The following is a 26,700-nucleotide window of genomic DNA, read 5'->3' as shown; positions in this document are numbered from 1 at the left end:
TATATATATATATATGCTGGCTGATCAGTGACAATAAAGTGAAGTAGTGAAATGTCAAAGATCCTTTTAAAGTAATTTTGAAAATGACATAGATTGTCCACCAGTGATGACGGGTTATTTTTCAGTGTGAGCAACACACATAACATATCTTGGTTAGTATTCATATTGATATTGGCCTCAAAAATCCAGTATCGGTCAGGCTCTTATTATAACAATAGTCATAGTTCTTGACAAAACAAGACTAGATGAGGGCATGTGCAATTATTTATCATTTATTGATTAAAAATGTGTTTTGTTTTTTTTGTCACAGATGTTGCAAAATTTCTACAATAAAACTTTAACTTAATAGTTGCAGGATGTGTATAAAAAAAAGAAGGAAAAAAAGGCATATGGTCTCTTGTAGACATACTTTAAGAGTGAGGCAGTTATGCTTTTGCGCCACAGGGATATAACCTGGCTGCAGCCTCAGAAATAAGAGGCCCCTTGTAACCTAATCGATTGCCGAGCACAGAGGCAGACTGGGTCCGCGCTCTGTGATCCGTTTCTCTGTGTCAGACCAACTTCCCAGAATAGCAACTCGGGCGGGTTGTCTGCTGCTCTGCTCTGCTCTGCTCTGGAGGAGATGGAGGAGGAAGTCACTGGTGGATTTAACAACTGTTGCTTTTGCTGCTGCTGCTGCGGAATCAAACTACCTTTCAGTCCGCACCTCATGGCGCCTGTCGGGCTAAAATGAAATCCATTCCAAACCAAGACATTCAGTCGGGATCAATGTGCAAGTTCATGGGATTATATGAACTCCTACGTGTTTAAGGTAAATAAAAAGAGAGCGAGAGAAACATGAGTGCATGAATTATCTGTAGGCTATTAACTGACCATTCTGTTGCTGCTTTAATAGCCATTCAGTATTATTCGACTATCAGGCTACAGACGCTTCAGACCCGCTGGATCGAGGCGCATGTCTGCGGCAAAGGCAGACAAGGAGCGTCTGTCTGATGAATGGAAAGCCAGACGGGCTCTGCTGTAGACTGCGGTGATCGGATAACCTGTTGAATTGCAGCTGTCAGTCAGCTCCAAGCCATGCGGGCAACTCATCCAGCAAAAAATCACATAACACGAGAAAAACAGCGCGTTGCCATAATAACAACAAAAACAGCTTCACGGTTTTGCAGCTAATGGTTATTTCCAGAGAAACACTGTTGCCTGCCAGGTAAATGCGCTCTGTCCTCACTGCTGAACCAGTCTGTACATCTGCAAAACCTTTTTGCTGCTGACATATTTATGAGGTAGACATAGCCCACTAGGAAGTCGTGTCAAAAGTGGCCCATAAATTGAGAAAAGGGGAAATAATTGTTTGAATTTCTGACGGCACAATACATTGTTTTTATGATATTGGTTGGTTTTCATGTTCTTTGAAGGTATGGCGGCCATACAGCAGTTTACCAACCGCTGCATTTGCCACTACATCACATTATTCCCTTAGCAGTTAAAACGCACGAGGCTCTGCCTGTCCGACCTCGAGTCACATCTCACAGTAGCTTTTCAGGATTGTCTACACACGGATTTGCAGTCTCTTAGTTGTTGAAAATAGCTTGGCTGCTCCCTGTCGCTATGGCTAATTCCTTAGGAACCGGTGGATCCAGTTTGATCTATCCCTCTCTTTCTTTCCTTCACCAACTTGTTGAGTCTTCCCTGGGTGTTCCTGTAGTAAAAGTGCGCTGTGTACGCTCAGCTAATAGTTGTGTGACTTCTGATGAAAAGTTTGAACCAAGTCAGTGTAGAGCTCGATGGGACGGGGTCGATTTTGAAGTGGAAAACTCGACGAGACGCGCGCAGAAGAGGCAACAGTCACCTGTATGATTCCATACTTGCGCTCCTCCTAAACTTTTCTCTCTTTTTTTCTGAACTTGCTCATATCAATCATCAGAAGCTTGTTCATGTTCCTTTCATTTTGGCTGATTTTGAAACGTGCTGACCTAAAACAAGTGTTTTCTTTCGTACATTTGTGTGAGATCACCGGACCAAATAGGTAATTTTGACTTTTTTTCTCTCTTTAAAGGGAGGTGGAGACAATTTACCACCTCCTCTCTCTGCCCTAGACTGAAATTATCAACTGATTTTGCACAGGGGAGAAGCTTGAAGGTAAAGATATGATTTTCACCCTATTTATTACACCTTACTTTCTTTTGGTTTCCTGTTTCACATATCATGAAGAAACAAATGGCTTATCAGCATTCTGTGACTGGAAAGTGGCTAAAGTTTTCTCCATGTAGCGACATAGGGAGGCTAAATTAAGAACTCAGACCATTAAGAAAAATGTAGCTGGGTATGAGTCAGATTTTCATCATCTTTGGTATACAATCAACTGTTACTAGAAACTAGTTCAGGCCAAAGAAACTCAACAAGGATGTGGGATATTCTACACTTTTGTAGTAGAAATAGTTGTTACTTGATTGATTATTTTAATGGAAGGTTTAAGCCTTGTGTTTTTCTAAGAAAGCCAGCAGTTGTGTTGTGGCATAACAGAAATGTTTTGTTTGATCTGACTCATTATTTAGATGGATATTATTCAACTTTATTACAATGATCTCCAATGCAATCTTATTCCAAATGATAATAATCATTGCACACTTTATATATGTGTTGACTTTAGCAAATGTTCTACTGAGCGGTAACAAAGGGTTGAGGTCTAAAGATTCAATTCATAAAAAATTTAATGAACTTACAAGAAACTTTCAACTTATTCACAACTTTCTCAAAGAAACATGTAAGCCACCTTGTAATATAATCCTTCCCATAAATGTTTAGAAAAGTTAAAACATATTAAGTTTAAAAACAAGGCATGTGTTTAAATGTATCTTTGCCCGGTTGAATGCCTTGTGTTTCGTTTTAAGTTAATGTTATCTATTGTGTCGATTGCTTTGTCAGTTTAATACCAGTTTTGCACAAAAAGTTCAAATGTAACTAGAATTTAGAACCAGTGCAGCTAGTACTCTGTAGTCACTGTAGTGAATAGGTACATTTGAATTTTTTCTTTGACCTGTTTTGAATAGAAAGAATATGGCATCATTTCTGCCTCAAAAAAAAAAAAAGTTGGAGCTCATCTATTGTGTAATTTCCTAGAAGTAAAATGGAAAGAACAGGCAATATTTTTATAGAGAACAAAAAACGAGGCTGTTCACACATTAAAAATAGTTCATAGGGTCGCTTGCTAAATATGCTGACTACTTCTCTAATGCACAGACCAGAGTCTGTTGTAATGCACTGCTGTAAACTGGAATCCATGCACCCAAAGCTGCTTCATGGCCTTAAATTTTGGTGTTAATCTGATTTTAAACTAAGCAATCGTTTGCAGGTTCATGGTATTTGTATGAACACTTGAGAAAGGTTAATTCTAAAGGAGCACACTATTGTTGCATGCTATTTATTATGACACAGAGCTAATGCCGTGTTTCAATTTGGCTTTTAAAATACACACATTCAATAATTCTTATTAATACTTTTATATTCCCTGCAGCACTCCCTGCAGCACTTGAAATGGAGACTCCCAGTGGCTACAGTGCTAGTAAGTCCTTGTATCACTTACATTCAATACACACTGACACTCACTGACCCAGACTTTACACCCGAGGACAGAGTTTATGCAGTCAATCGGAATGTGTTATTGATGATGGTGATAATCACGATTGTATTTGTGTGCTAGTATGTTATTGTGACTTTGACGTTATTGAATTATTTTGACTTTCACATATCTTCCAACTTTTGATACGATGCTGAAACAAAAAAACAAACAACATTTTTGCAATCTCAACTCTATAAACATTTCAAGGGATTTTCCCCAAGTGCAGCCTTTTTCCTGTTCACCCCTTAAAGGTAGCGAAAACTATGCATTAGCAACATCCTGTTGAATGCAGCAGATACTGGATATGCACTTTGTGGTGCTCCATTGCCCTTTGCTGGTTTCCTTTGGGCAGGTCTCTTGAATATCATCCCTGCAACCCCCCCCCTTGTATTTCACTTTTGTGTGCAGATCTAAAAACAGGTAGCATGTTTTTTATGACATCATTGGGGATTTTAGGTCTCCATTGGGGGTTTGTTCTTATAGGAACACTTGGCAGGCGGGGTAGGGGCGGCGGCGGAAGAAGAAATGGAGGCTCTTCCTCTCCCTGTCCGTCTGTGGGTCGCTTCTGAAATGATGAGTTTGGAACAAATGCTAGTCTGTTCCGTTAGCATGAAACTGCGGAAAACACTCATCTTTGTGGAATGCAACCGTTTGCATCCTCATTACTCCCATGTATTTTACTCTATTCTCAGTACATTAGAAACTCACTGCCGACAATGAGAGAAAATTTAGGTCGACCATCATGGCTGTTGTGACACATATCATCATAATCTTGCACATACACCACTACACTCTCCCACACGCACCACCTTACCCTATCCTACTACACTAAATACTGCCATGCCCTTTTACAATCAAACATTTTCTTCTACTCACCATCATAGAACAGCACAAATATAATGTCTTATACGCACAGTAATAGTGTGTGTGTGTATATATATATATATAGAGAGAGAGAGAGAGTGAGAGGGGCAGCGGTACAGTGGTTAGCACTCACAGCTCAATTCACAGTTCAAACCCCGGTTGACCCGGCATTTCTGTGTGGAGTTTGCATGTTCTCCCCATGTCTGTGTGGGTTCTCAGTGTGGGTGCTCAGGCTTCCTCCCACCATCCAAAGACATACAGGCTAGGTTAATTGATGTCTTTAAAATTGTCCTTAGGTGTGAGTGGTTGTTTGTCTATGTGTGGCCCTGCGATGGACTGGCAACCTGTCCAGGGTGTACCCCCCCTTTCGCCCAATGTAAGCTGGGCAACCCTGTCCAGCAACCCTGTACGCAGGATAAGCGGTTAACAATGGATGGATGGATAAATATAGAAAAAGAAAAAAAAAAGTAACACAAAAATCAAGAATCATAAACATGAAATAGGAATTTATGATAAAATGTAAAATATAAAGGAGCTATGTTTAAAACAAAGAGGATGGACTGAATTTTTCACAGTATGAAGTATGAAGAATCTGTGCAAAGCAAAACTGTGTGTTAATGTAACGCACTGAGTCAGATGTGTAGACTTTATGTTTATGTGAGGGAGAAGAGTCAGTGTCAGTGGTGATCCCAGGCCTTGTTGATGAGGCCAACTGCAGCTGGGTAGAAACTGTTCTTGTGGCGTAAGGTTTAGGCATAGGTGGGATGCTTTCTTGGTGACGAAGTAATAATGTTCAGCTGGGTCAGTTATGGCTTTGAGGTGGGACAGCACAAGATGCTCAAATTACTTCATTACCACATAGTTATTATGGTTCTTGTTTTTTGATGGTGGAGGTTTTGAAGCAGGCTGGCACAAAGCATGTCTCCAGCAAGGTGTTAAAGATGTGGGATGAGATGACACTAGTGCATGTAAAGTCAGTGCAAACCACGAGTGCCCTTTATCAAGGCTTTATGGACAGTGTTGCCAGATTGGCCAGTTTTCTGTTCATCAGGGCTACTTTTCATTTAAATATGGCAGTTTGCAATAATTCGGGCTAATCTTTACTATTTGGGTGATTTCAGTAGTTATTATGATTAAGACTGACACTGCACTGAGTTCAGTAGGTCTGACATGGAGTAACTGAAAACTGATGAACACATTAAAGCTCATAAAAGCTTACATGTGTATCTTTAATGTAACATTATTCAAAAGACTTGGTACCAGTTATTTTACATTAATGTACTCGTTTATTCTGAACATATCAAGGAGTTTCCAAACCCAATAATGTCCATCATGTATGCTACATTGTTTTTAAGGTGACATGTTAAACATTGTAGATAAAGATGACCTATGTTTGTGTGTAAGTGTATTTTAATAATATGCTCTCTCTCTATATATAAATTTGTGCGTGTGTGTGTATTGTGGTTGTATGTGTGGCAGCTCAGCCTCAACCTCTGTCTGGTCACAAAGCCTTTCAGGAACTTCAGTCCATTATATTATTGTCCTCTGGACCCATCTCCTGTTTTTGTCTCTGTATGTTCATGAACTGGACTCATTAACAGCATTGCATGATTTGTCTTATACCAAGTAGCCCAAACAGAGCCTTGAACCTGCCCTAATCATTAGACAAGTAGCTCAATTATTTATTTCCATTTAGGAACTTTGCATCTGTCTGATATATATAGTACACACACACACACACACACACACACATTAAGTATATACATTGCTAGCTAGCTTACAGTTAAGGTAGTTGTTACATTGGCTGTTTGGGATGAATAAACACAAACTGCAAGGAAAAGAATCCAAACTTGCGCAAGTTAAGCTGGGTGAACTGATGTGGAACTTCACAGAAAACATTTGAATTAGAAGAGTTATGTGGGAGATTAGTCCTATTCACATTCATATATAGATACTGGTATTGTCTATATGTAAGAAATGCTGATAGTATCTGTGACTCAGAATAGTAGTATGAGCCATACAGCCTGACAGTCTATATAATTATATGTGATTGGCAATATTAGTGCTATCAATTCTTGATCAGCTTACAGCTTTGCATTGACCATACATGTAAAGGTAGCATTTCTGAAAGACCAGAGATACCTGGTGTTATTTAACGCACTGTGGCTGGATTTGAATGCTCTTTGTAGCCCAAACTGAGCAGGTAAAACCTTTGTTTTCAAGAAGGCTGTTCATGAATCGACAATTTAAGCTGCCTACCTGTTATGAATATTCCTGATTTAAACTCTTTTCACACTTTTATTCTTAACCACGTGTGCTGTCACTGTCGCTGATATGTCGTTCTCTCTCTCATTGGTAATCACGCGCACACACACACACAGTTACACTTTTTCCACACACAACACCCTAATTTCCTTTCTCACATCTAATTTATCACATATGTGTGCAATCATTCCCTTATATGAATTATGAAATACACATTATCCTCTTGTCATGATAGTAATGTACACACCCTTCTATTGTTTCTTGTGTCATTGGTCAGTTTGAGAAATTTGATATTTTCAATCTCACTCACAAACACACATGAACTTTATTTACAGAGCACATATCAATTCAAAGTACAATGTACTTCACGGAGACATAGAGACAAACATTACATAAAATAACATAGTGAATGATAAAATGCATGAGGGTCAAAATAAAATAAGAAAAAACAAGAAAATAAAATATTAAAATAATCAGGACAAAAAAAAACAAGAACAAAAACAAAACAATAGAATAAGCATTCAGCAAAGATAAAATTAGGATATGCTTTCTGATAAAAGTGCGTTTTTAGAAGAGACGAAAGCAGACACTGACTCAGACAGGCTAATTTCTACTACACTACATACACTATACTACATTACCATGCTACATAGTATACTATAATGAAAGAAAAAATAAAAAGGTCCATGAATAACTGCTGGTAAGTCATGTCAGACAGTGTAAGCTGGCTAAATAACACCTTTGACAGTTTTACATTTTAGTGGGCTAAGCTTATGCTAGTTTGACAAACTATACTTGATATCCTTGAATCCTGAAGGTCCCATTTTGGAGCTTTTAAGTTGATAACCTTAAACAATACACACAGAACTTAGCTCAACAAAAAATAAATTTGTTTAAAATATGGTAACATATTAAAATAAAATAAACAATATATACAGTTATTTATATACAAGGTGTTGACTGGGATAGTATAGCTTCTCTTTATTACCTTCCGCTTGTTGGTAACTAATGCACGAAGTCTGATTGCCAGCAGCTAATTACTTGTCTGACAGTTGCCTAATGTCTGTTTTCTGACAGATACACTCTGCAGAGAAAAAAACACAATTCGCTCTGGTTTGATGTCTAGCTCAAGTTAAATGTCATTAAATAGTATGGACAGATGATGTAAAAATCTATCCTGTGTTATGTTCAAAGCCACTGGAAAGCTTACTGAAAATGTGAGGAAAATAATAAATAATGAGCTGCATGAGTTGTCCTCATACCAGACAAACTACTATTAGCCTTAACCTTATCACATTTTCACATTGCATGTCAGTCCAGTTCAGTTAAGCAGTGAGATCCAATCAGCCTCCAGATGAAACAAATCACATTTACCTGACAGTCTGCACAATAATGTGGGGGAAAACACTGGGTCCAGTATCATCTTAAAAACAACAAAGTGTTTTTTGCATGCACTCAAATTGCCCCATTTACAGCACTCTTTTTTTTTATTTAACTAATTCTATTTCCAAATACAGTGGTAAGTGGTGAAGAGCGCAGTTTCTTCGTCAACTATCTTTGACCAAACATAAATAGTTGCAGGCAAAGAGCAAAAGAAAGCAGCCAAGAGAATATATAAAACAGCATGCCAAAGTTTTAATTTTTGTTTAACCAGCTCATGTAGTTAATGATTAGTTTCAGCATATAAAATGTGCTGGCTGCAGGTATTAGGTCAGCATTGTTACTGTAATAATTTAAATATTATTGAATGCTAAAATGGTATTGTGAGTGAGAGAGTATGTTTGTGAATGCAAGAGGGAGTAGTAGGGTGTGCAGGAGAGTATAGCGGTGTATGTGTGAGATTATGATGAGGTATGTGTGAGATTATGATGATGTATGTGTATGTGAGGAAGTATGTACCTAAATGCTCCTTCATTTTACGGAGACGAATCAGATTATTACTTCAGATCAGATGGGAGAACCATTGACTAGCTAACAGCTAGCTCTTAGGGTCAAATATAGATTATTGCAAATGAAATGTACCAGTGCACTCTGTGGCTTGGCAATTAACAGGTGTGTAACACTTCTGAAATAACGTGTGTACATATAACCATATTAATTTATTCATAAATGAAATGTGTCACTAATCCAATGCAATATCTTATAACTGATCACTGATCATCATATATCTATCTCTATATTTTTTCTTTCCTGGGTCAGTGGTGTATTTGTGCTTGTATTTGTGTGTCTGTATGATATAAATCTGGGACTTAAGAAAAAGTTTCAGGGTTTGACAGGAAAAACCAGCTTCCATACAGTATGTTACCAATCAGACCAGAACGGAAGGCCTTGTCACTCCGGAAAAGAATCTTATTGAATTCCTCACACTGCTAGACACGGGTGCTATTGAGCCAGTTTCTGTGCCTCTTACTCTTTTCTGCCATCACAAGCAGGCAGTTGGAGTTTGACCTTAGTTTAATTTAAGTTTATTGTCCCTGCATACTCTTCATGAACCTAGATACCCTTTAGAAGTACTTGTGCTCTATTATGAATACATTGTAAGACCAGAAATTGCATTGACCCTTGTTAAATTCTGAGAGGATTACTGTACCTATGAAGCTATGCATTCATTTGGCGTCACTGATTAAGTCAGCAATTATTACACCTACAAGTTTCATGTGTACACATTTGTTCCTTTCCATTTGCCAGCACATACAATTATCCCAGAAGGAAGTCTCGACTGTTTGAAATCCTGATCTTACTGTTCATACAGGATTGACTCAGCAAATGCGGGGCACCAACGCAAACCTTCAGTTTAATCTGTGCAAGCTTACGTGTGTGGTTTAGAGCATTTTTAACCCTGTTCAAGTTCATAATGTATCAGCCATTTTTTCCGAACATTAAAGGTTTGAGGTCCCCGTTTCAACAGGTGTGGAAATTTATCCTCTCCTGTGCGGGTGTAGTTCATAAGCAACAGAGTGACATAATATAAGTGTGACTAATTCTTTTGATTGCCAGTGGCCTTTGATGAGAAATATCTTTATTTGATTCTTCGTTAATTAAGAAAACCATATTGACAGCATTATTCACAGCACACATTTTGATAGCTTTTCAATAAACATTATCTTTAATGGTTGCTTATTTTAACATTTGAACCCAGACAACTCTAAACTGTTAGTTTATTCTTGAGACAACCCAGCCATATTGCTGCTAGGCTGTCAGCGTCTGCTACAGTAATGGAAAATCCTTCATGACAAATCTGGGCCACTCTTGTCTCGAGGACAGCATTGCCATGGGATAGCCAGTGTTGGTCACCTGAGATTTCCTCCAACCCCAACCTGTGCAACATGAGCCCAGGGATTGTGTCATGGACAACGTCTCCCAGTATGCCCTGCTCAGTGGGGCTGCCACTACAATGGAACAATGCCATAAAAGAGGTTGTCAAACTAAGAGGAGCTGTCACAGCAAGAGGAGATCTGACACAGATTCTTTTTTCATGTATAAGAGATCATTGCACACATGTTCAGCACCAACAAATTGTAACAAGGCCTTCCTTGTAGCAACTACAGATGTAGCTCTTAGCACGTTCCTTTGATTTTTACTGAAAACACCTCGGCTGCCGCTATTGCTTCATCAGTGTTTAGTCTGTTGTCATTATATTGGATGCTTTCTAGCTTTCCGCAGTTGTCAGAATGCTTGAGGAAAACCTTTTAATGTGCTTGTGGTGAGTGATGGCTCACTGTGGTTCCTGAGGGATCTGACACCTGGGTCAGCAGGGGTGTTTGCCTGTTGCCACTGTATTGTTCTAGTGACCCTGACGGGGCTGAGGTGTAAGGGGATAAGGGATTGGTTTGCTCTCCCTCTGAGTGGACACAGGGCTATCCATAACCTGTGTTCTGTGCAGACTGCTGAGAGGATGCAATCTGATCCACATTTGCTGGACATTAGGATCACATAGGTGCATAAAGGCAGTTTAATTAATTGCCTGCTGCATTCTATATGGTGACCACCATAGTGGCCATTTAGGTTAGGCTAAGATGGAGACCTGAGAGGGATTAAATTAATCATTTGATCATAAACCTTTTATTTTTCTCTTTATCCATCATGTTCTTCAAGTTTCATGAGCCCTAATGATTACATAATTAAACATATAACATGAACATTTTGCATTTAACAACGTTGTATTCTGTTTGTTGTACAACTACAGTATTGTACAGCACAATGAAGACTGCTGTGTCTCTGTGTGTCTCCCAGGTAACGGCCAATGCTCTCCTGGTAAGGAGAACTCGAGAATGTTGGTAGATATGTCAACACCTAATGGACAGACAGTTCCTCAGGGTCCTAATTCCCCCAGTGGTGAGTGCTCAATCAATAGATACACATTTCTGCAGTTGACCAAGAACAGCTACAGTAAGCACACACAGTTTCTCCTTTAACCAAATATACAAACTCACTAAATCAGTAAATTGTATATAATTGTATTTTTCTTTGTCTTAATGAAGCTCAACCCATTCACAATAATAATAATAATAATAATAATAATAAACTTTGTTTATTTAGCACCTTTCATACAAACTTGCAGTTCAAAGTGCTTACACCTTGAAAAATAAATAAAAACAGAATACACAAATTCAATTGAATAAAAGCCTTCGGAGGAAGGAAGGATTACTGTACAGCTGAATAGCTGGAAGGCCTTTAAAGGGTAACGTCAGTTTTTTCTACCTAAAATACTTTAAACCTTTTTTTTTTATCTATTATGTATCTAATGGGGACAAAAGAAATTGAAATTGGACCAGTATTGAGCGAGCGCGCTGCAGTCGCCAGCAGCGAAACAGGACTGCAACGTAATCCTAGACTCCCTTGACAAAAACGGTAATTTCACCTCGCAGAACATGTTTGTGCTATTGTGTGACTTTCTTGTTTTAAAGTGTTAAAAATACCAAAGTCACATAATAACACAAAAAACTAACCAACTAAGTGGAAAAACCGAGGATGTAAAATTACTATTTTTGTCACCGGGAGTCTGGTGACTGTGACGGGAGTTATATAGATGCTGTTACTCTTTAAAAAATTTGTCCCCGTAGGAATCTTTCCACAATGTTGTCAGACACTTAGTAATAACAGTCTGAACCTGTCTAGCTGAAAAAACAAGCACTTTAGTGGACGCACTTTGTCGGGGCGCCATTGCCTGCAAGGATGACATGCAGCCCTCTTTTGCTGCTGTTAGCTGCAGCGTGCTTGCTCAATACTGGACCAATTTCAAAGAAAGTTTGTCCCACACAGACAAAAACCAACCAGGGTCCAGGCTGAAAAAACTTGAAGTTATCCCATTAATGTGAAATAGGTAGAGGATGTGTTAATTTTGAATTAACTGCACCGGCAAATTAACATGACAAATGCGTGCAGATCAGAAAGCAGGTGGTCCTGATGGGTAGGCTAGCATGATAGCATCAGTGTGTGAGTGTGTGTAAGAATGAGTGAATGATAGGGAAACTGTAAAGAGAAACTAAAAAATAGAATTTGAGTATTTATGAAAAAGAAATGTAATACAATAACTAAGTTGTTACAGCAGTAGTTTACACAGTACAAGCTTTTGTACAAAAATGTCATAATGCTACTTGTTGTACCATATCGCACTTGTTCTATATTGCACTAATCCAAAAGTGTTACTTTGTTCCTTTCAGTCTATTGATCTGATGCCTCAGATTAGCTCTAGCGATGTCACTGTGATGCAGCAAATCAAGAAAAGGGGAAACTAAGTGAGAAGAGGCAACAGACTGAGAAAAAGGGAAGCTTGTTTCCCACAAGTTTAGAGATATAAGGAGGCTGGCTGGGCGATGGTTTTCACAGGGGGATACTCATCGCCGATAAGAGCTGTTGTCATTCTGGAAGTTGCCTAACATGATTTGCTATTTGAGGTTTTGTTACAAAAGAAGGACTGCATCACATTATCTGATGAAAATAAGCATGAAGTGTGTGTCAATTTCAGTGCCAAATTCTTAAACTTGCAAGCTTAAACACAAACTGTTCAGCAGTTATCTAGGTATTGTACAGTCTGTCAGGTAATAAAAGGTAGAAGAGTAGAATTACACCCTTTGGGCTAGGTGACAGTTTAGGTTATAAAAGTGAAAGAACATTTTCTTCATTAAGATGTGTTGCTTTCCCTGTGATTTGCTAAGGATTTTGGGAAACTCTGTATCTAAAAGAGAGGGGAGGAAATATGCCAAAACTGCATCTTGATGATTGTCATCATTTTTGTTGTAGCAACCGTTTCAAGTGCATGCTCATCTGACCACTATGCATTCCACTCTGCCACACTGGAGAGATAGATGTAAAGATGCAAGGAGCTGAATAGCAAGGACGTTCAGGTCTGCTCTGTGTTGCCAGGATACAGCTGTCGAAGACAAGCCTTGATCACAATGTGGTTATTGGGATGAGTGTTTCTTCTGTACAAACCATGGCATCAGAAACATACAGAATCAGTTTAAATAATGCAGTTGCATTGTGGAGATTTCTCTCCAAGGGAATGTTACCTGAATTTCTAAATATCTTTTACTAGCCTCTGAGTGGATCCAGTTCCAAAGCCTGAGGGGACAGTTGATGGATGCAATCAGATGGCAGGCTTTGGTAAAACAACCACCTATGCACACACAGTGATTATTGCTCCTGTAAATCCCAAAACAGGATCATCAGGATCAGTAAGTTGTTCTTGGATGGTGTCCAGACGTTTTTTTCCGTGCTACATCTAAAGCCCCTTTCACATATATTTAACAAGACCAGTTAATTTGATTTGCTGGTTTTTAGTGGAAGACACTCCCTTTTTAAGAGTCATTACCTGGTGTGATTCTTGGATATCTTTTGTCACAGCTGTTGTGGGAACAAATTCAAGTATACTATGGGGGGATCAAGCCATATCAAGTTTTACTATATGCCCCAGAATCACAAGCATAATTCAAACAACAAAAGCAGCGTAATCCCTGTGTGAAGCATTTTTTTTATATTGTTGCTAATGACAGATGTACAAAGACTAAACAAGCCCAGCACAAGAAGCTGTAAATATCACTACATTCTGCTTGAACGCAGTATGGCTTTTGTAACATGGTAAATTTGATTGTATATATAGCCTGTGTGTGCAAATGTCTACAAATGGTGTGAACTCCAAGACAAAGGGACTCTTTCCTCTCCCTCAGAAGACAAAATTAAGCTCCTTTGTGGCACTATTAGAGTTGTGCATTCAAGTCTTGCTCAAGCATTGCCTTGATCCTAAACTGTCATCTCATTTGGTTTGTACAGAATAAAATAATTCTGTCTCAATTACCAAACCCAGCAATGTTTCGGCTTTGTCGTCTGAAACAGGCTCGAGAATTTGGGTGAATATTTTGAAACAGATTTTCTGGTTGACTGAACAGTAAAGAGTATGTACAGTCCAAGAGATTATTGGAACAAGACTTTCGTGTATTGTACTAGTTGTAGCAATGTGTGTTGCATGTGTATTGCTATCTTCTGGATAGTAATTTTTTTTGTCTACAAGTACTACTAATTGCTGGTAAGTAGAGACCGCAGGTGGTGAATAGTCGATGGCCCCGCCACAACCACCCAAACATATACACAATTACATGATATTTTGCCTTTGTCATCCAGTCGGTCTCCCATTGCGTGTCTGGTGTTGTAAGCTACGGGGCCTCTGACACTCCCTTTCTCCTTAGGGACAGCCAGGAACCAGACCAGCCTGTTTCTCTTTTTATCTCATGTCAATGTGTCAGTCCATCCTAATGCTGTCTAAGAGTTGTTGAGTTGCTGGGATGTCCACTTCACATGCCCATTTAATGAGACCAACACAGTTTATGTCAGGCCTTTACAGTTTAACTTAATTCTACAGAGGCTACTCAACCTCCAACCCTAATCTTAACCTTAACCTTACACTCCCTCTCTTTGACCTTACCTAGTTGGACTCCATCTATTGCAAATTAACACAGGCCCTTTTAGTGTAATCTGTTCAACCTAGGTCACATAGATGTATGGTTCATGGTTGTTTATGGCACTTCTATAAAACCTGCTTTGAGTGAATTTGACACTGTAAGCTGTGCATCTCAGAATTGCTGTTGTTTTTGTTTTACAGAAGTGACAATTAAGCAAGAGGAGGAAACAGCGGAGGAGGCTGACAACAGAAGCCCAGCGCTTGAAGAAATAGGCCAAATAAGGGAGGAAGGAGAAGGATTGGAGGAATCCATGACTGGCAGCCCAAGCAATGGACAGGATGGATTATCTGGACCAAATGTGACAGCTGATGCAGGAAGTCGACAACCAAACGGTACCAATCAGTATATTTCCAAATGCCATTAAGAGCATCTAATACTTCAATTAAGCTAAGTCTGGTAGAATTGTCACACGGGATTTTTCTTTTTCTAATGATTGAAATCAGGGCAGTGTATATGTTTCCCCATCTTCAGGGTGAGTCAGAAATCATTTGTTTTCCTCTACAGTGGGTGTGGAGTGCTTTCAGTGTTTTTTTCTTTTTTTGTTGAAAGACAATAGCTTTGACTTGGAATTATTATCAGGGAAAATATCCTTGGAATCCTACGCAACCTGTTCCAACTGACGCCACCACTGCTCTAGTTGTCACAGCATTGGGATCATATTTTTCTTTTCCAACTGGCTAGAGATCGAAAGACTTGCCAACAGAAGACAGTAGTTATGAGTCCCTGTAAAATCAGAAGTGTGCACTGAACTGCATGATTCCACATGATATAAAGTCCATCATACACTACAAGAGCGACTGAAACACACATTCCCTTTCATTACCCTGGAAAATATTAAAAGTAAATGCAGTACAGCCCTCAGTGAGAATTGTATGTACTTAGTTCCACTAATGTCTTTGCATAGACCTCCGCAATATACCCACTTTACCTGATGTGCATGTCTTTGGAATGAAGCAAACAAGGGGATAATATGCAAGTTCAGATATATCAAATTTTTATTTGATTCAATACAGTGTAGTTAGAGTAAAATACACTGTAATATAAAATGTAAAACAGTCCAACAGAACAGAATTGATACTTTTTTTTATTCATTTCAACACAAGGAAGTTCACTTTAGTGCACGTTTGTTTAAAACTACTGTAACTATTTACGAACTGTTATAGATAGAGAAAATAATTCTTTATTGTAATGACTATGAGGTTAAATTGAACAGCTGTTTTGTTTGATTGTCATTAATTATCATCTACCAGATGAAGTTTAAGGAGTCATATGTCAGAACATATATATATATACATGATATTTCATTTCTAGATTTCTATAAAGCAGCTAGACATAGTCAGCAGTCAGTTACAAAAACAAAAAAGTCAAATGAGTTCTCTTAGAGACCAAAAAATTGGTTGCACTTTCTAAAAACATCTTCCACAATGAGTGTGGTATTGACTTCCTGTGCCTGCCTCTATCAGGTGACAGGCCGTTCCAGTGCAACCAGTGTGGCGTTTCGTTCACCCAGAAGGGAAACCTGCTGCGACACATCAAGCTGCACACAGGCGAAAAACCCTTCAAATGCCCCTTCTGCAGCTATGCCTGCCGGCGGCGTGATGCCCTCTCCGGTCATTTGCGCACTCATGCTGGTAAGACTCCTCCTCCCTCTCTTGTCTTTCCTTTTTACTCATCTGCTTCTATTACCCAGAAGAGACTTCATTTATGTCATCAGAAGTGCTTAAGAGATCTAGAAGGAAAAATATTCTACCCATAATGATTTTAATGGTGAGATTGACTATATTTGTTGTAAGACTCCTGCTAAATATTTCCCCCCATAATATTTTTCTTGTGTTACATGTCCACACTCTCTCCCACTGCTCTGTGTATGTACTTAATCACTCCAGTCTGCCTCTGACATAATGTAGGAACCTTGAAAAATACTCCTTTGGAAACCAATGATCTCAGGACTGAAACGTACCTTCAGAAAGCTGAATCATTTTTGTATACACATACATCAGGAAGAAACTGTCTGCAGGCTTTGTAAGAACCTCTTAAATGTTGTCCTGAGACATGTTTGTCTTCAAAAGCTTTGTGTGACTGTAGACAGAGTAGCCATACATGCTGGTTAGTGACTCTCTGTCGTGTTTTACTGTTGGAAAGACACAATGGTGTTTAATGTGCATATTATAGACAGCACTGTGAGCGCTTTGTGGTGGGGACTGCTGGCTGTCTCTCTCAACTGTAACCCACTTTCCTATCTGAGAGGATGTACTCTCCCCTCTTTTGCACCTTTGAAATCAAGGTCAGACAATACTGTCATTTCTACCTATAATACCCCCTATGAAGGTTACTCATACACAGTTTTCTTTCAAGATAGCGATATGGTGTTTGTTTGGGTGTGCATCCATGTGTTTGCTTACAATTTCTGTGTGTTTGCATATGTGTAATTTTTGTCCCAGCTGTTACTACGATGCTTCTTTTATCAATTTCTTACTTATCTGTTTCTCCACATCTGCCATCCACCATCAGCAATGACCATTTTCCTACTTTCACTTCCTTTATTGTTCAGCTGCATTTGTTACATCCGCCAACCCCTTTTTCCTGTAAGATCATGAGTAGTAAGTTACACCTGCCTTCCTCTGGTCATTTAGTGGGAGATGTGAGGAATTGGATGTTGCCAGTTGTGTCATGACGCTCTTTTACTTACACGAGAGGGGGGGGCTGGCAGCTCTGGCTAGGTGCCCTGTCAGGAAGAACAGATGTACCCAAAAGAGGGAAACACAGCATTGAAAGAGAGGTCAGGTGAGGAAAAACGTACGACAAGAGTGAGAAATACTAAAGAGGGTAGAACAAAAGTGTGTTGGATTTGGCTGCTGTCCCTAAGGCCGGGTTAAATGTTGTAAGTTGACATTATCCGTTAATGCAGTGTTCATGGGTGGAAGGATAATGCAGGAAAGGCAATGCTTGAGAGGCGACAAATTTAACATTTTGTAAGACAAAAGGTTTAAATTCGAGCAAGTTCTCATTTATTAGACAAATGCAATCAGTCAAGTGAGTCTGAGTGCACAGTGTGGACCATTTGCATGAATAAGAATAGCGGCTGAAAGGTGGATTATTCAGGTCCATCCAACATCTGCACATGGTCGTGTGTGGGTGGTTACATAAATATGAAAAAGTAATGAAGTCTATGTTGTGTGTGTGTGTGCTTGAGAGTGTGTAGATGTGAGCCACTGAGAACAAGGGAGTGACACTCAGTTGAAAACTGCCTACTCCACTGTTTTAGTTTCACGGCTGGAAAGCAGCAAAGAAAATTATTTCCATCATGACATTTCATTTAGAAGTTACTCTTTCACTACTCAGAAAGAATATTACTGCAATGACCCTGCAGATACACCCACCCTATAATAATACGGAAACCTTTCGTCATTAGACACCACTTTTCATAGTATGTTCATACTGATGAAAAATGATAATGAACCTTTGTTTCGAGTTCTGCCGATACAATGTCATTCATAGACCACAAGAGTACTGGATGACAGATATTGAAAAAATATTATCATTCCACATGATTCACATAAAAAAGTGCATACTGATGCAAGATTGGCCATGACTGGCCATGTCATTTTGAAACAAGTGGGTTTTACTTCAGCCATACAAATCATCAAGGAGCAGAAGAAAATGTAACATTTACAGCTAAAGGGATTTTCAGTTTAGAGTAACTTGTCTTCTTGTAGAACATGTTAAGTGCTTAAAAAAAAGAAACTCAACATCCTTTTCTGTGGGAGAAAGAGTACTTACGTTCACGTGTGAACTATCACCTACCTCTAACTGTGTGTGTCTGCATGTGTGTATGTGTGTTACAGTCTCCATGCCTCAGACTGAAACGTGTTTGGTTTCTCTGTTCTCACAGTGACAAGAGCACTGGATCATCCGCACCTTTTAGTCTAGTAATAGCTGTCACCATTGTGCTAGTGAATGTCTTACTACATCAAATTACTAATGATGGTGTCTGGGTCACATTGATATGCTTATGTGGCCTCCAGTTCACTCACTGTGTCCCTTTATGAGTCATTACATTAGTTTTGAGAATACTCTACCACAGAACCAGACCTATTTCCTCAGTAGTGTCTGCTTGGGTACGATTACTTTAATGCAGTATTTTTCGTTGATGTGTTTACACATTTTTAATTCAGGTTTTACCTTAATATGAAAACATTTTATTTAGTTCCATTGTACAAAGGTGATGACCCTGGTGACTTTAAAAAATATTGACTATATTGCGGCTCTCCTATATTTCTATAATCTGTGCATTGCTGGTCAACTCATAACTACGTGCCTTCCTGGTGGATACTGGTGGATAATAATGTCTTTCAAACATAGCAGTCACGCTTAAGTGAAATTCATTCAAAGTGTAATGAAATATTGACACCTGACAATTATACATAATTTAAGTAATACATAAATCATGTTAATTTTTATATTTGTCTTGTAATGACAAATATGATTGATCAATATGTTCACCTTTTAATGCATTTATAAATTCACTAATCCATTGATGCATGGATCCATTAATTATGTGATAAAGCAAACTGGATGAATGGAAGGAAGGATAGATGGGCTGATTGCTTGACCGAGATAGATGTAAAGGATATGTCTTTATCTTTCCACTTGTCTAGGTAGGAAGGAATTGAATAAACTAGAAATGGCACAATGAATCACACTCCACCTCCATAGTAGTTTAACTTTGGAGTCAGTTTCCTACCGCCACCATGGGATGCTTTCTGAAGTGTTTTGAAATGCAGACTTCATGATGCAACTATCACTGTCGCCCCCACAACTTGTCTTTCTGTCTGGCAACAGTTGTGTGGAATCCTCACACTAGTAGTGGAACATCCATGATCTCAGAGGCTGGTTTGTCTGTACTACTGACTGTTCACGGTTTTTACTACTACGCATTGCCTGAACACTGCAGCAGGTTGCATTATCTCATTGGATGCTACCCACTCTCTCTGTCTGTTCAGCAGTGAATGAAATTAATATGCTCACCCTCCGATGTCTTCACTTTTAGTTGGCAAACCACACAAGTGTAACTACTGTGGGCGGAGCTACAAACAGCGTACTTCCTTGGAGGAACATAAAGAACGCTGCCATAGTTACCTGCAGGGTATCGGCTTGGATCCAACCGCCAATACTGGCCCTTACACAGGTAAATTGTTTTACTAAAACTGAAACCATGAAAATGAAGGTGGTTATGGTGTAATGGAAACAGTATTACAGTACAATTAAATGTGGCAAAAATGTTTGATCTCACATGAGAAAATCAGTATTAACATGTACACTGTGATGTTTTTTATGGATTATCAATTCATTGGGATAATTGGAAGGAATGGAAGGAATATATTTGAATAAGAATTAGTATTATTACTACATTAATACTAAAAAAATTATTTATTATTTACTCAATGTATTTTATCCCAATTTTTATTCTCTGTTCAGTGAATTTGTGCAAATTTGGTCATTTATTTATAATTACTAAACTGCTTAAATAGTTAATTCATTCATTCTTTAAACACAATTGAATACCATTAACATTTCCTATGATATTAGGAACGTTTATGAGTTAAAGTTAAACTGAGGTTATGGTTAGATTTTCTGATATAAAACAGAAATTTGAATTCTGTTTCGTTGGCACATCCCAAAAAAAGGGATCGTTTGATTTAGCAATGTTACTTTTCAATGCGTAGGAGTCCCTCTATTCAACACCCAAATGTATTCTTGCCTTTTCTAACCCCCTTCCCTTCTCTACCTTTCAAGGTGAGGTTCCTAAAGAGCCGAGGCCCATAGCTGAGGCCAACACCATGGCCACCTTTGACCGGCCGCCCGTTATTGAAAGGCTGCATAATAATGTGGGCAAAAGGAAGAGCACCACACCTCAAAAATTTGTGGGTGGGTAAATGAAATATAGCTAGGAAGTTAATGGCTTTCTCTTTAGTTAGTCTGAAGGTGATGAAGTAGTTGAAAAATGATTTGTTGTGTTATGCACTGCTGTGTAAATCACATCATGCTGACTATGGCTTTTAACTTAACTTGAGTCTGACTCATTGGGTGAAAGAAATGTATTATTTGTCTATGCAGCCAGAGGAATTTGAACAACAATTTAACAATTTCTTTGCAGGAGTCTCAGAATGCATTATTTAAATTGTCATCATGTAATATACTTTGCTACTGGTTTCACTTTTATACTATTGGAATGGAAATATGTCATTAACTTACCTAATTCTTTGTTTTTGTGCTTTCTTGTTATCCAACCCTCCTGCCTATTCAGTGTTGCATCATTTAAAATTATATAATATCACATAGTAGCCCTACCTTACATATGAGCACAGATTATTTTTTTCAGAATTTGGTTTTATTTGCCACAGTATTAGAGAGACAGATTGAGCAAACTAGAGCAAGCGGTTGACTGAGAGGCAAGGAAATGTTTTTCACTCTGTGGTTAGGTACACCTGTAACTTTGCCATTGCTCTTATCGAGAGAAAACAGCTCACCGCATCCCTGTTCTGGAGGGGTTAAACAGTGCAGTAGTAGATGGATGGGGCTTTCCACCCCAATAGACTCGTACAAACAGAACATCAAGTACAGAATAAGAAAAACAAGCAGTGAAATATCAGCAAGATATAAGATTGACTGGCTAGAAAGGAAAATTTTCATATTTGTGTATTTTTTTCCTCTCTTGTAAGTAGCTAAAAGCAAGAGTGTTGCCGACCACTTCTGCTATTGCATCTGTATTTATTTGGTTTTGTATATTACATTTTGAAATTGCTACTCTCTTTCATGCAGGTGAAAAGATGTTGCGCTATAGCTACCCTGAACTAGGCTATGAGATGGGCCTTAAGTATGAGAAGCAGGCTGATCTGATGCCGGCCCACATGATGGACCAGGCCATCAACAATGCCATGACATACCTGGGATCGGAAACACTTCGACCCATGCTTCACCATCCAGGTCCCCCTCTCTCTATAGCTGATGTGGTGCCCATGGTCAACCCCCTCTTCCACCATGTCGTACCATTGGCCCAACGAACAGAGCGTCAAGGAAACTGTGACACGCTGCCATCTCATCCACATGACTTCCCCAGCCACCCCACCACAAATGGCCCCACTGCAACCAGGCAGGGCAAGCCGCCCCAGAAAGGGCAAGAGGAATCTCCCAACAACAGTGGAGTTGACTCTGCTGACTCAGCTCGCAGCAGCCCTCAAGAGAAGCAGGGCTACCATGGGAGCAACCCCCATTCCGGCTTCAGGTCTCGGGCCAGTCCAGCTGTGGTCTATTCAAGTGAGCGGCTGACAGATGCTTCCCCAAGAAGTGGAGCAGGAATGGGGAGTGGGATAATGCGAGTGGCCACAGAGAGGCCTATGAGCCAGGAAGGGGTGCGGGTGTTTGGACAAGAGGGCCAGGAGTTGCGGGCCTTCCAGTGCGAGCACTGTCGGGTGCTCTTCCTGGACCATGTCATGTACACCATCCACATGGGTTGCCATGGATACAGAGATCCACTGGAGTGCAACATCTGTGGTCACCGCAGCAAAGACCGCTATGAGTTCTCCTCTCACATAGTCCGAGGTGAACACACCTTCCAATAAATGGATGGGTAGGAATTAAGGGAAAGACATAGAAGGGAAGCAATAGCCTGATATCCGTCCTTATCCCCAGACCTCGGAGACTACACAGTCGAATGACACTGTAGACAAGTGTAGCACAATCATAGCATAGATTTCTCTTTAAGCTACTTATTGGGAATCTGAACAGTTGAACAATCATATGAAGGTATGGGCCAAAGACACATTTTCTATATATTTAATAAAGATAAATGTAGAGGAAGGAAGGTAAGTTTATTGTGTTTTTTCAAAATGGTCATAAATTGTATAACAGAGCAGCTGTCAGATGACTTGGACTAGTTTTTTCATTTTAGCCTTGTTTAAAAATGTCTTTTTTGTGCTCATCATTCTTTTGTTATGTTTTTCACTCTTAAAAAGTAATGAATACATACAAATATTAGACCATGTTCCTACCCTGTGGGCTTAATGGCCTGGATAAGATTAAAGATTAAAGTTTCAGTTCAACCAGATAGATTGCCATGATTAACACTCATGACAGTGTTAAAGGAAAAAAAAGAATTACTACTGTTCATGAATTCTTTCATGAACATAATAGCAGTATGGTATTGAACTGGCCCACTTACTGTGACATAGCACACAACATCTTCTTTCTTTTTTATGACATTCCCTTGGCAATCCACAATGCTAATGCATTTTCCTATGATCAATGGTGTAGTACACATAATGGTATGGTCATCTGGTGCTGTGTCCTCTATCTGCAAGTAACTTGGTGTCAGTTTGGATTTGATTGATTGTGGTGTGGTTGTGTCTGTATCTATCTGCATTAGTAGAAATTTAAACAGTCGTGCCATCATCTTAAGTATTCTGTTCTGCTCTAGTGTTGCTTTGTATAACTGCATAATTTAAATAACATACATAATGTATATACATAGATTACTACCAGGGTTGTAATAAAATAAATAATATATAAATAAAAATTACTTACTTAAAATACTATTAGAAATTACTTCAGATTTTACCAATGACTCCCAATAATGGATACAACAAATACAGTGTTTTGAATTTGTTATTCTTGAAGGAATCTCTAAACACAAATAAAAACTACAGTTACAGATGTACTGTATATCACATTGTGGACCATTATGTTTATCATAAATGCACTTTCCTATCCAAATACTCAAACAAATTCAAATAATTGTTATATACATACATTGCTTTAAATATGATTCTGGTTCACATTATTAACAAATTTGTGAAGTTGGTGAAGTATAAGCCAAAGTTACACTTTAAAGCTAATGCTAACTCTATAAAAGGGCCCCAAAGCTATCTGAACCTACCTTTTAACCACTTCATAGGATTCTGCTGAGGTGATAGCCGTAATTAATAAACTTCGACTTCCTGTTGTTGGCCTGTATGTATTGTAATGTATTGCAGGTCCTGTCAAAAAATCAAATCAAACTATTCTGAAAAATTGTACACAAGAAGCATTTTCAAAAAACTCCAATGTTTTAAGACAATGAATTTCGAAAATAAAAAAAAAGGTAAAATACACAAATACATATATATATATATATATATATTTGCAAACATTTTTATTTCTGCATTTGTTGTATTGGGACTAATTTCTCTCCATAGTGATCAGCCTCTATTCAGTTTGTACTTGAACTATTGATCAGAAAGCAAAGAAAAATAAGACAGTAGCCTATCAGTTCTTTGACCTTAAAATGTTCAGCCATGGCCATCTTGTTCTCAACTTTTTCTCTTCTTAGCTGTCAAGCTAATGCATTCTCCACACCATAATAAACCATTTGTTTTTTTTTCACTGGTTGGTCTTATAGAAAATTATCAGACCCTGGTTGCTTGCAGTATGAGCACACGATTAGGTTCCTATACTTTGAGCATCATTGTTTGTTTTTCAATCTGGCAGACTCACACAGTGACACCATAAAATGGCTTAGGGGAGGTACAGTAACTCTTCATTTTGATGACTTAAAAATCTAGAAGTCATTTAACTACCTGGCTGGAGTATGATGCTTCATGGCAATGGATGCCAAATGGATAATGGAGGCTAAAGGTACTGCTCAGGCTAAGAGGGTTACTCTTCTCTGATGTACCTCCCTTTATGCTTTAGGTCTCTCTTTTTGATCTAATCCTCTTTGTGATTTAGACTGGATGGCTTTGTGTGTATATAGGTGTGTATAGTGTTATATTTGTTTTTCAGTGCTTGGGGTATGGGGTCAAGTAGGGTCTGCATTATTGGTGATGTGTTCTAACACGGTAAATACATACTTATGTATGTATGTACCATATGTCTGGTTTCAATGCCATCTTCCATCTTATTTGTATGTCATGACAAATACAGGGAAACATCACCGACTCTGCACAAAAAATATATTTTTTGAGGTGCTTTATCCTTGGCACCTCAAAATTTTGCATAGTGCAGTTTGAATTGCAGCTGAATACCTAAAATGTAATTGATTTCTTACTGTAGTATTATCAACCCAATCCCTACCAGCACAATCTCAAGCACATACACACACACACACACACACACACACTAATGTATCTCACGCTTCCTCTCTCGCTGAATCTTGCTCTTTGCATTGTCATAATGTGGCCACATTCTTGTATGACCTTAGAGGGAATCTTGAAGGAGACAGCATGAGCAAGAGGAAAAATGAGAGGAGTGTGGTCACCACATAGTACTACTCTGAAGACACTTCCCAAAACTGTTTCATTCAAAGTCAACTCTGCAAACCTTCTCTAACAATAACTTATGTATGCATGTAGAAGATGGCAAGTATGAAAAAAGCCGCTTCCACCCACCTCCAAATGTTTTGTCCGTCATCTACAGTATGTTGAAGGATAACAGATTTCGATCAACATTTGTAGCTCTTTGATAGTTAAATGTATCTCCCTGCTAATACTGTGCATTGTACATTTGGCCCTGCACTTTAAGTCTATGCCCTGACTATAGGTAGTATTGATTTTTTTTTTTTTAAGTAGTTATATTAAGTGTAACTTAAGTGTAGGCAAAGTCAAAAACAACCATTAACAGAACACAGGTTAGGTTTTTCTCTGAAACAGCAATCTTAGAGCACATTGGAAAGTAATACTCTAGTGTAGGTTTTGCTGTGCTGTCTGACGAAAAAGTTTTTTTTGTAACAGTAGTAAGTTTGACATCACTAGTTTCACACTGGTCAGCATCATACATAGTTGATTATTCTCTAAGATTAAACTCAGTGATTAACTCATTTATGTTCAGTGTCTACTTGTGATCAAAAGGCAGCTTTTCTCTGTTTACATATTGCTTCTCTTATGCGCAACTGGTGCCCAGCTAGCATAAAAACTTACTATGTGTAAAGTATTGGCACTGGAAATTGTTTACACCTCGCAGCTGTGATACTGACTCTATACATTCCTCTATTATATTATTCCTGTATATATTCATTATCTGAAGCCTTATTTGTTAAGAGAGGGGTCCCCCTCTCCTCTTAATAATCCAATGATCAAATGTAATTTGATTTTACCCTGATTTTTCTTTATCAATCCCCTTCGCAAGGAACACAATAATCAGACCAGAACTAAGTCAAATTGAACTGGGTATAATATCTGACCGATGCTCAAATTAAATGTTTTTTTCTCAGTTTTCACTTGTTCTCCAGGGTATATTTGCTAAGACTTTGTGGCACAGAGATATTTTGTATGTTCTCATAGTAATGTTGTAATAACGACAGCCTTACTTGTACACAAATTCTTTAAATGAAGCAGCCATATGAACAAAAATCAAATAAAAGAAGGTCTTATGTCAGCGCTCCTTGTGAGTGAGGAGTTTACTTGAAAATCAAAATCACTGCTATAGTTTCAGATTTCGGGGATGTTTTTGTAAATTTTGAATATGCGTGTGCTAAATGTCTATTTTTCTGCTGAAATAGTTTTGTGAACTTTTGTGTGTTTTTTTAAGTTTAAAAATGTTTACAAAAATGTAAAAGACTGGGTTCAGGTGCATTGTATTTTTTAAGAAATAATATATGAAAGGTGTATATTTTGGCACTGAATATTGAAATTATCCAGAAATGTGCGCCGATTGACCATCTCTGATAATGAAAACAACTTTCTGATATGAGGGCTCTCAGGTATTTGCAATGGTTGTGTATTTTTATGTCCTAAAATATGTGATTTATTTATCAAAAAGATAAACAGTAATTGAAATTGTTTGGTCATCTCTCATGACTTAAATCAGTCCACAGTGAATGTGGTGAAGGAAGTTGGAGGTTTGTTCAGCCCTGTTTTTGACATCAATGACATTACATGAAGACACACTGCTGTGAAGAATACAATGTATATTTTTAAGGCATGGGTTTCTCTCTATTAAATAAATGATTTTACTGCCTTG

At 38.5% G+C, this 26,700-nt stretch overlaps 1 protein-coding gene across 4 annotated transcripts; it reads left to right on the top strand.

The window, feature by feature from the left end:
• The first annotated feature begins 436 nt into the window (after positions 1 to 436).
• ikzf2 (IKAROS family zinc finger 2) lies at positions 437 to 26,700 on the top strand. 4 transcript variants are annotated; one of them, XM_038720295.1, is made up of 9 exons: positions 437 to 811; positions 2,057 to 2,139; positions 3,515 to 3,562; positions 10,982 to 11,083; positions 14,847 to 15,038; positions 16,170 to 16,337; positions 19,757 to 19,894; positions 20,503 to 20,634; positions 21,529 to 26,700. In XM_038720295.1, exons 3-9 carry the CDS (start codon positions 3,535 to 3,537, stop codon positions 22,326 to 22,328), a joined length of 1,560 nt encoding a protein of 519 aa, XP_038576223.1. In that variant the 5' UTR covers positions 437 to 811; positions 2,057 to 2,139; positions 3,515 to 3,534; the 3' UTR covers positions 22,329 to 26,700. The 4 variants fall into 4 exon arrangements, with proteins under 4 accessions (XP_038576223.1, XP_038576226.1, XP_038576224.1 ...); XM_038720296.1 differs by lacking the exon at positions 437 to 811 and adding an exon at positions 1,641 to 1,851; XM_038720297.1 differs by lacking the exons at positions 437 to 811; positions 2,057 to 2,139 and adding an exon at positions 1,859 to 2,026.

This window comes from Micropterus salmoides, unplaced genomic scaffold (genome assembly GCF_014851395.1).
Source record: "Micropterus salmoides isolate LMB-PRFRI ecotype aquatic unplaced genomic scaffold, ASM1485139v1 Ms_hic_scaffold_15, whole genome shotgun sequence".
Lineage (NCBI taxonomy): Eukaryota > Metazoa > Chordata > Actinopteri > Centrarchiformes > Centrarchidae > Micropterus > Micropterus salmoides.
The sequence above is the reverse complement of the archived record's forward strand: the minus strand, read 5'-3'. Positions and strand labels throughout refer to the sequence as shown.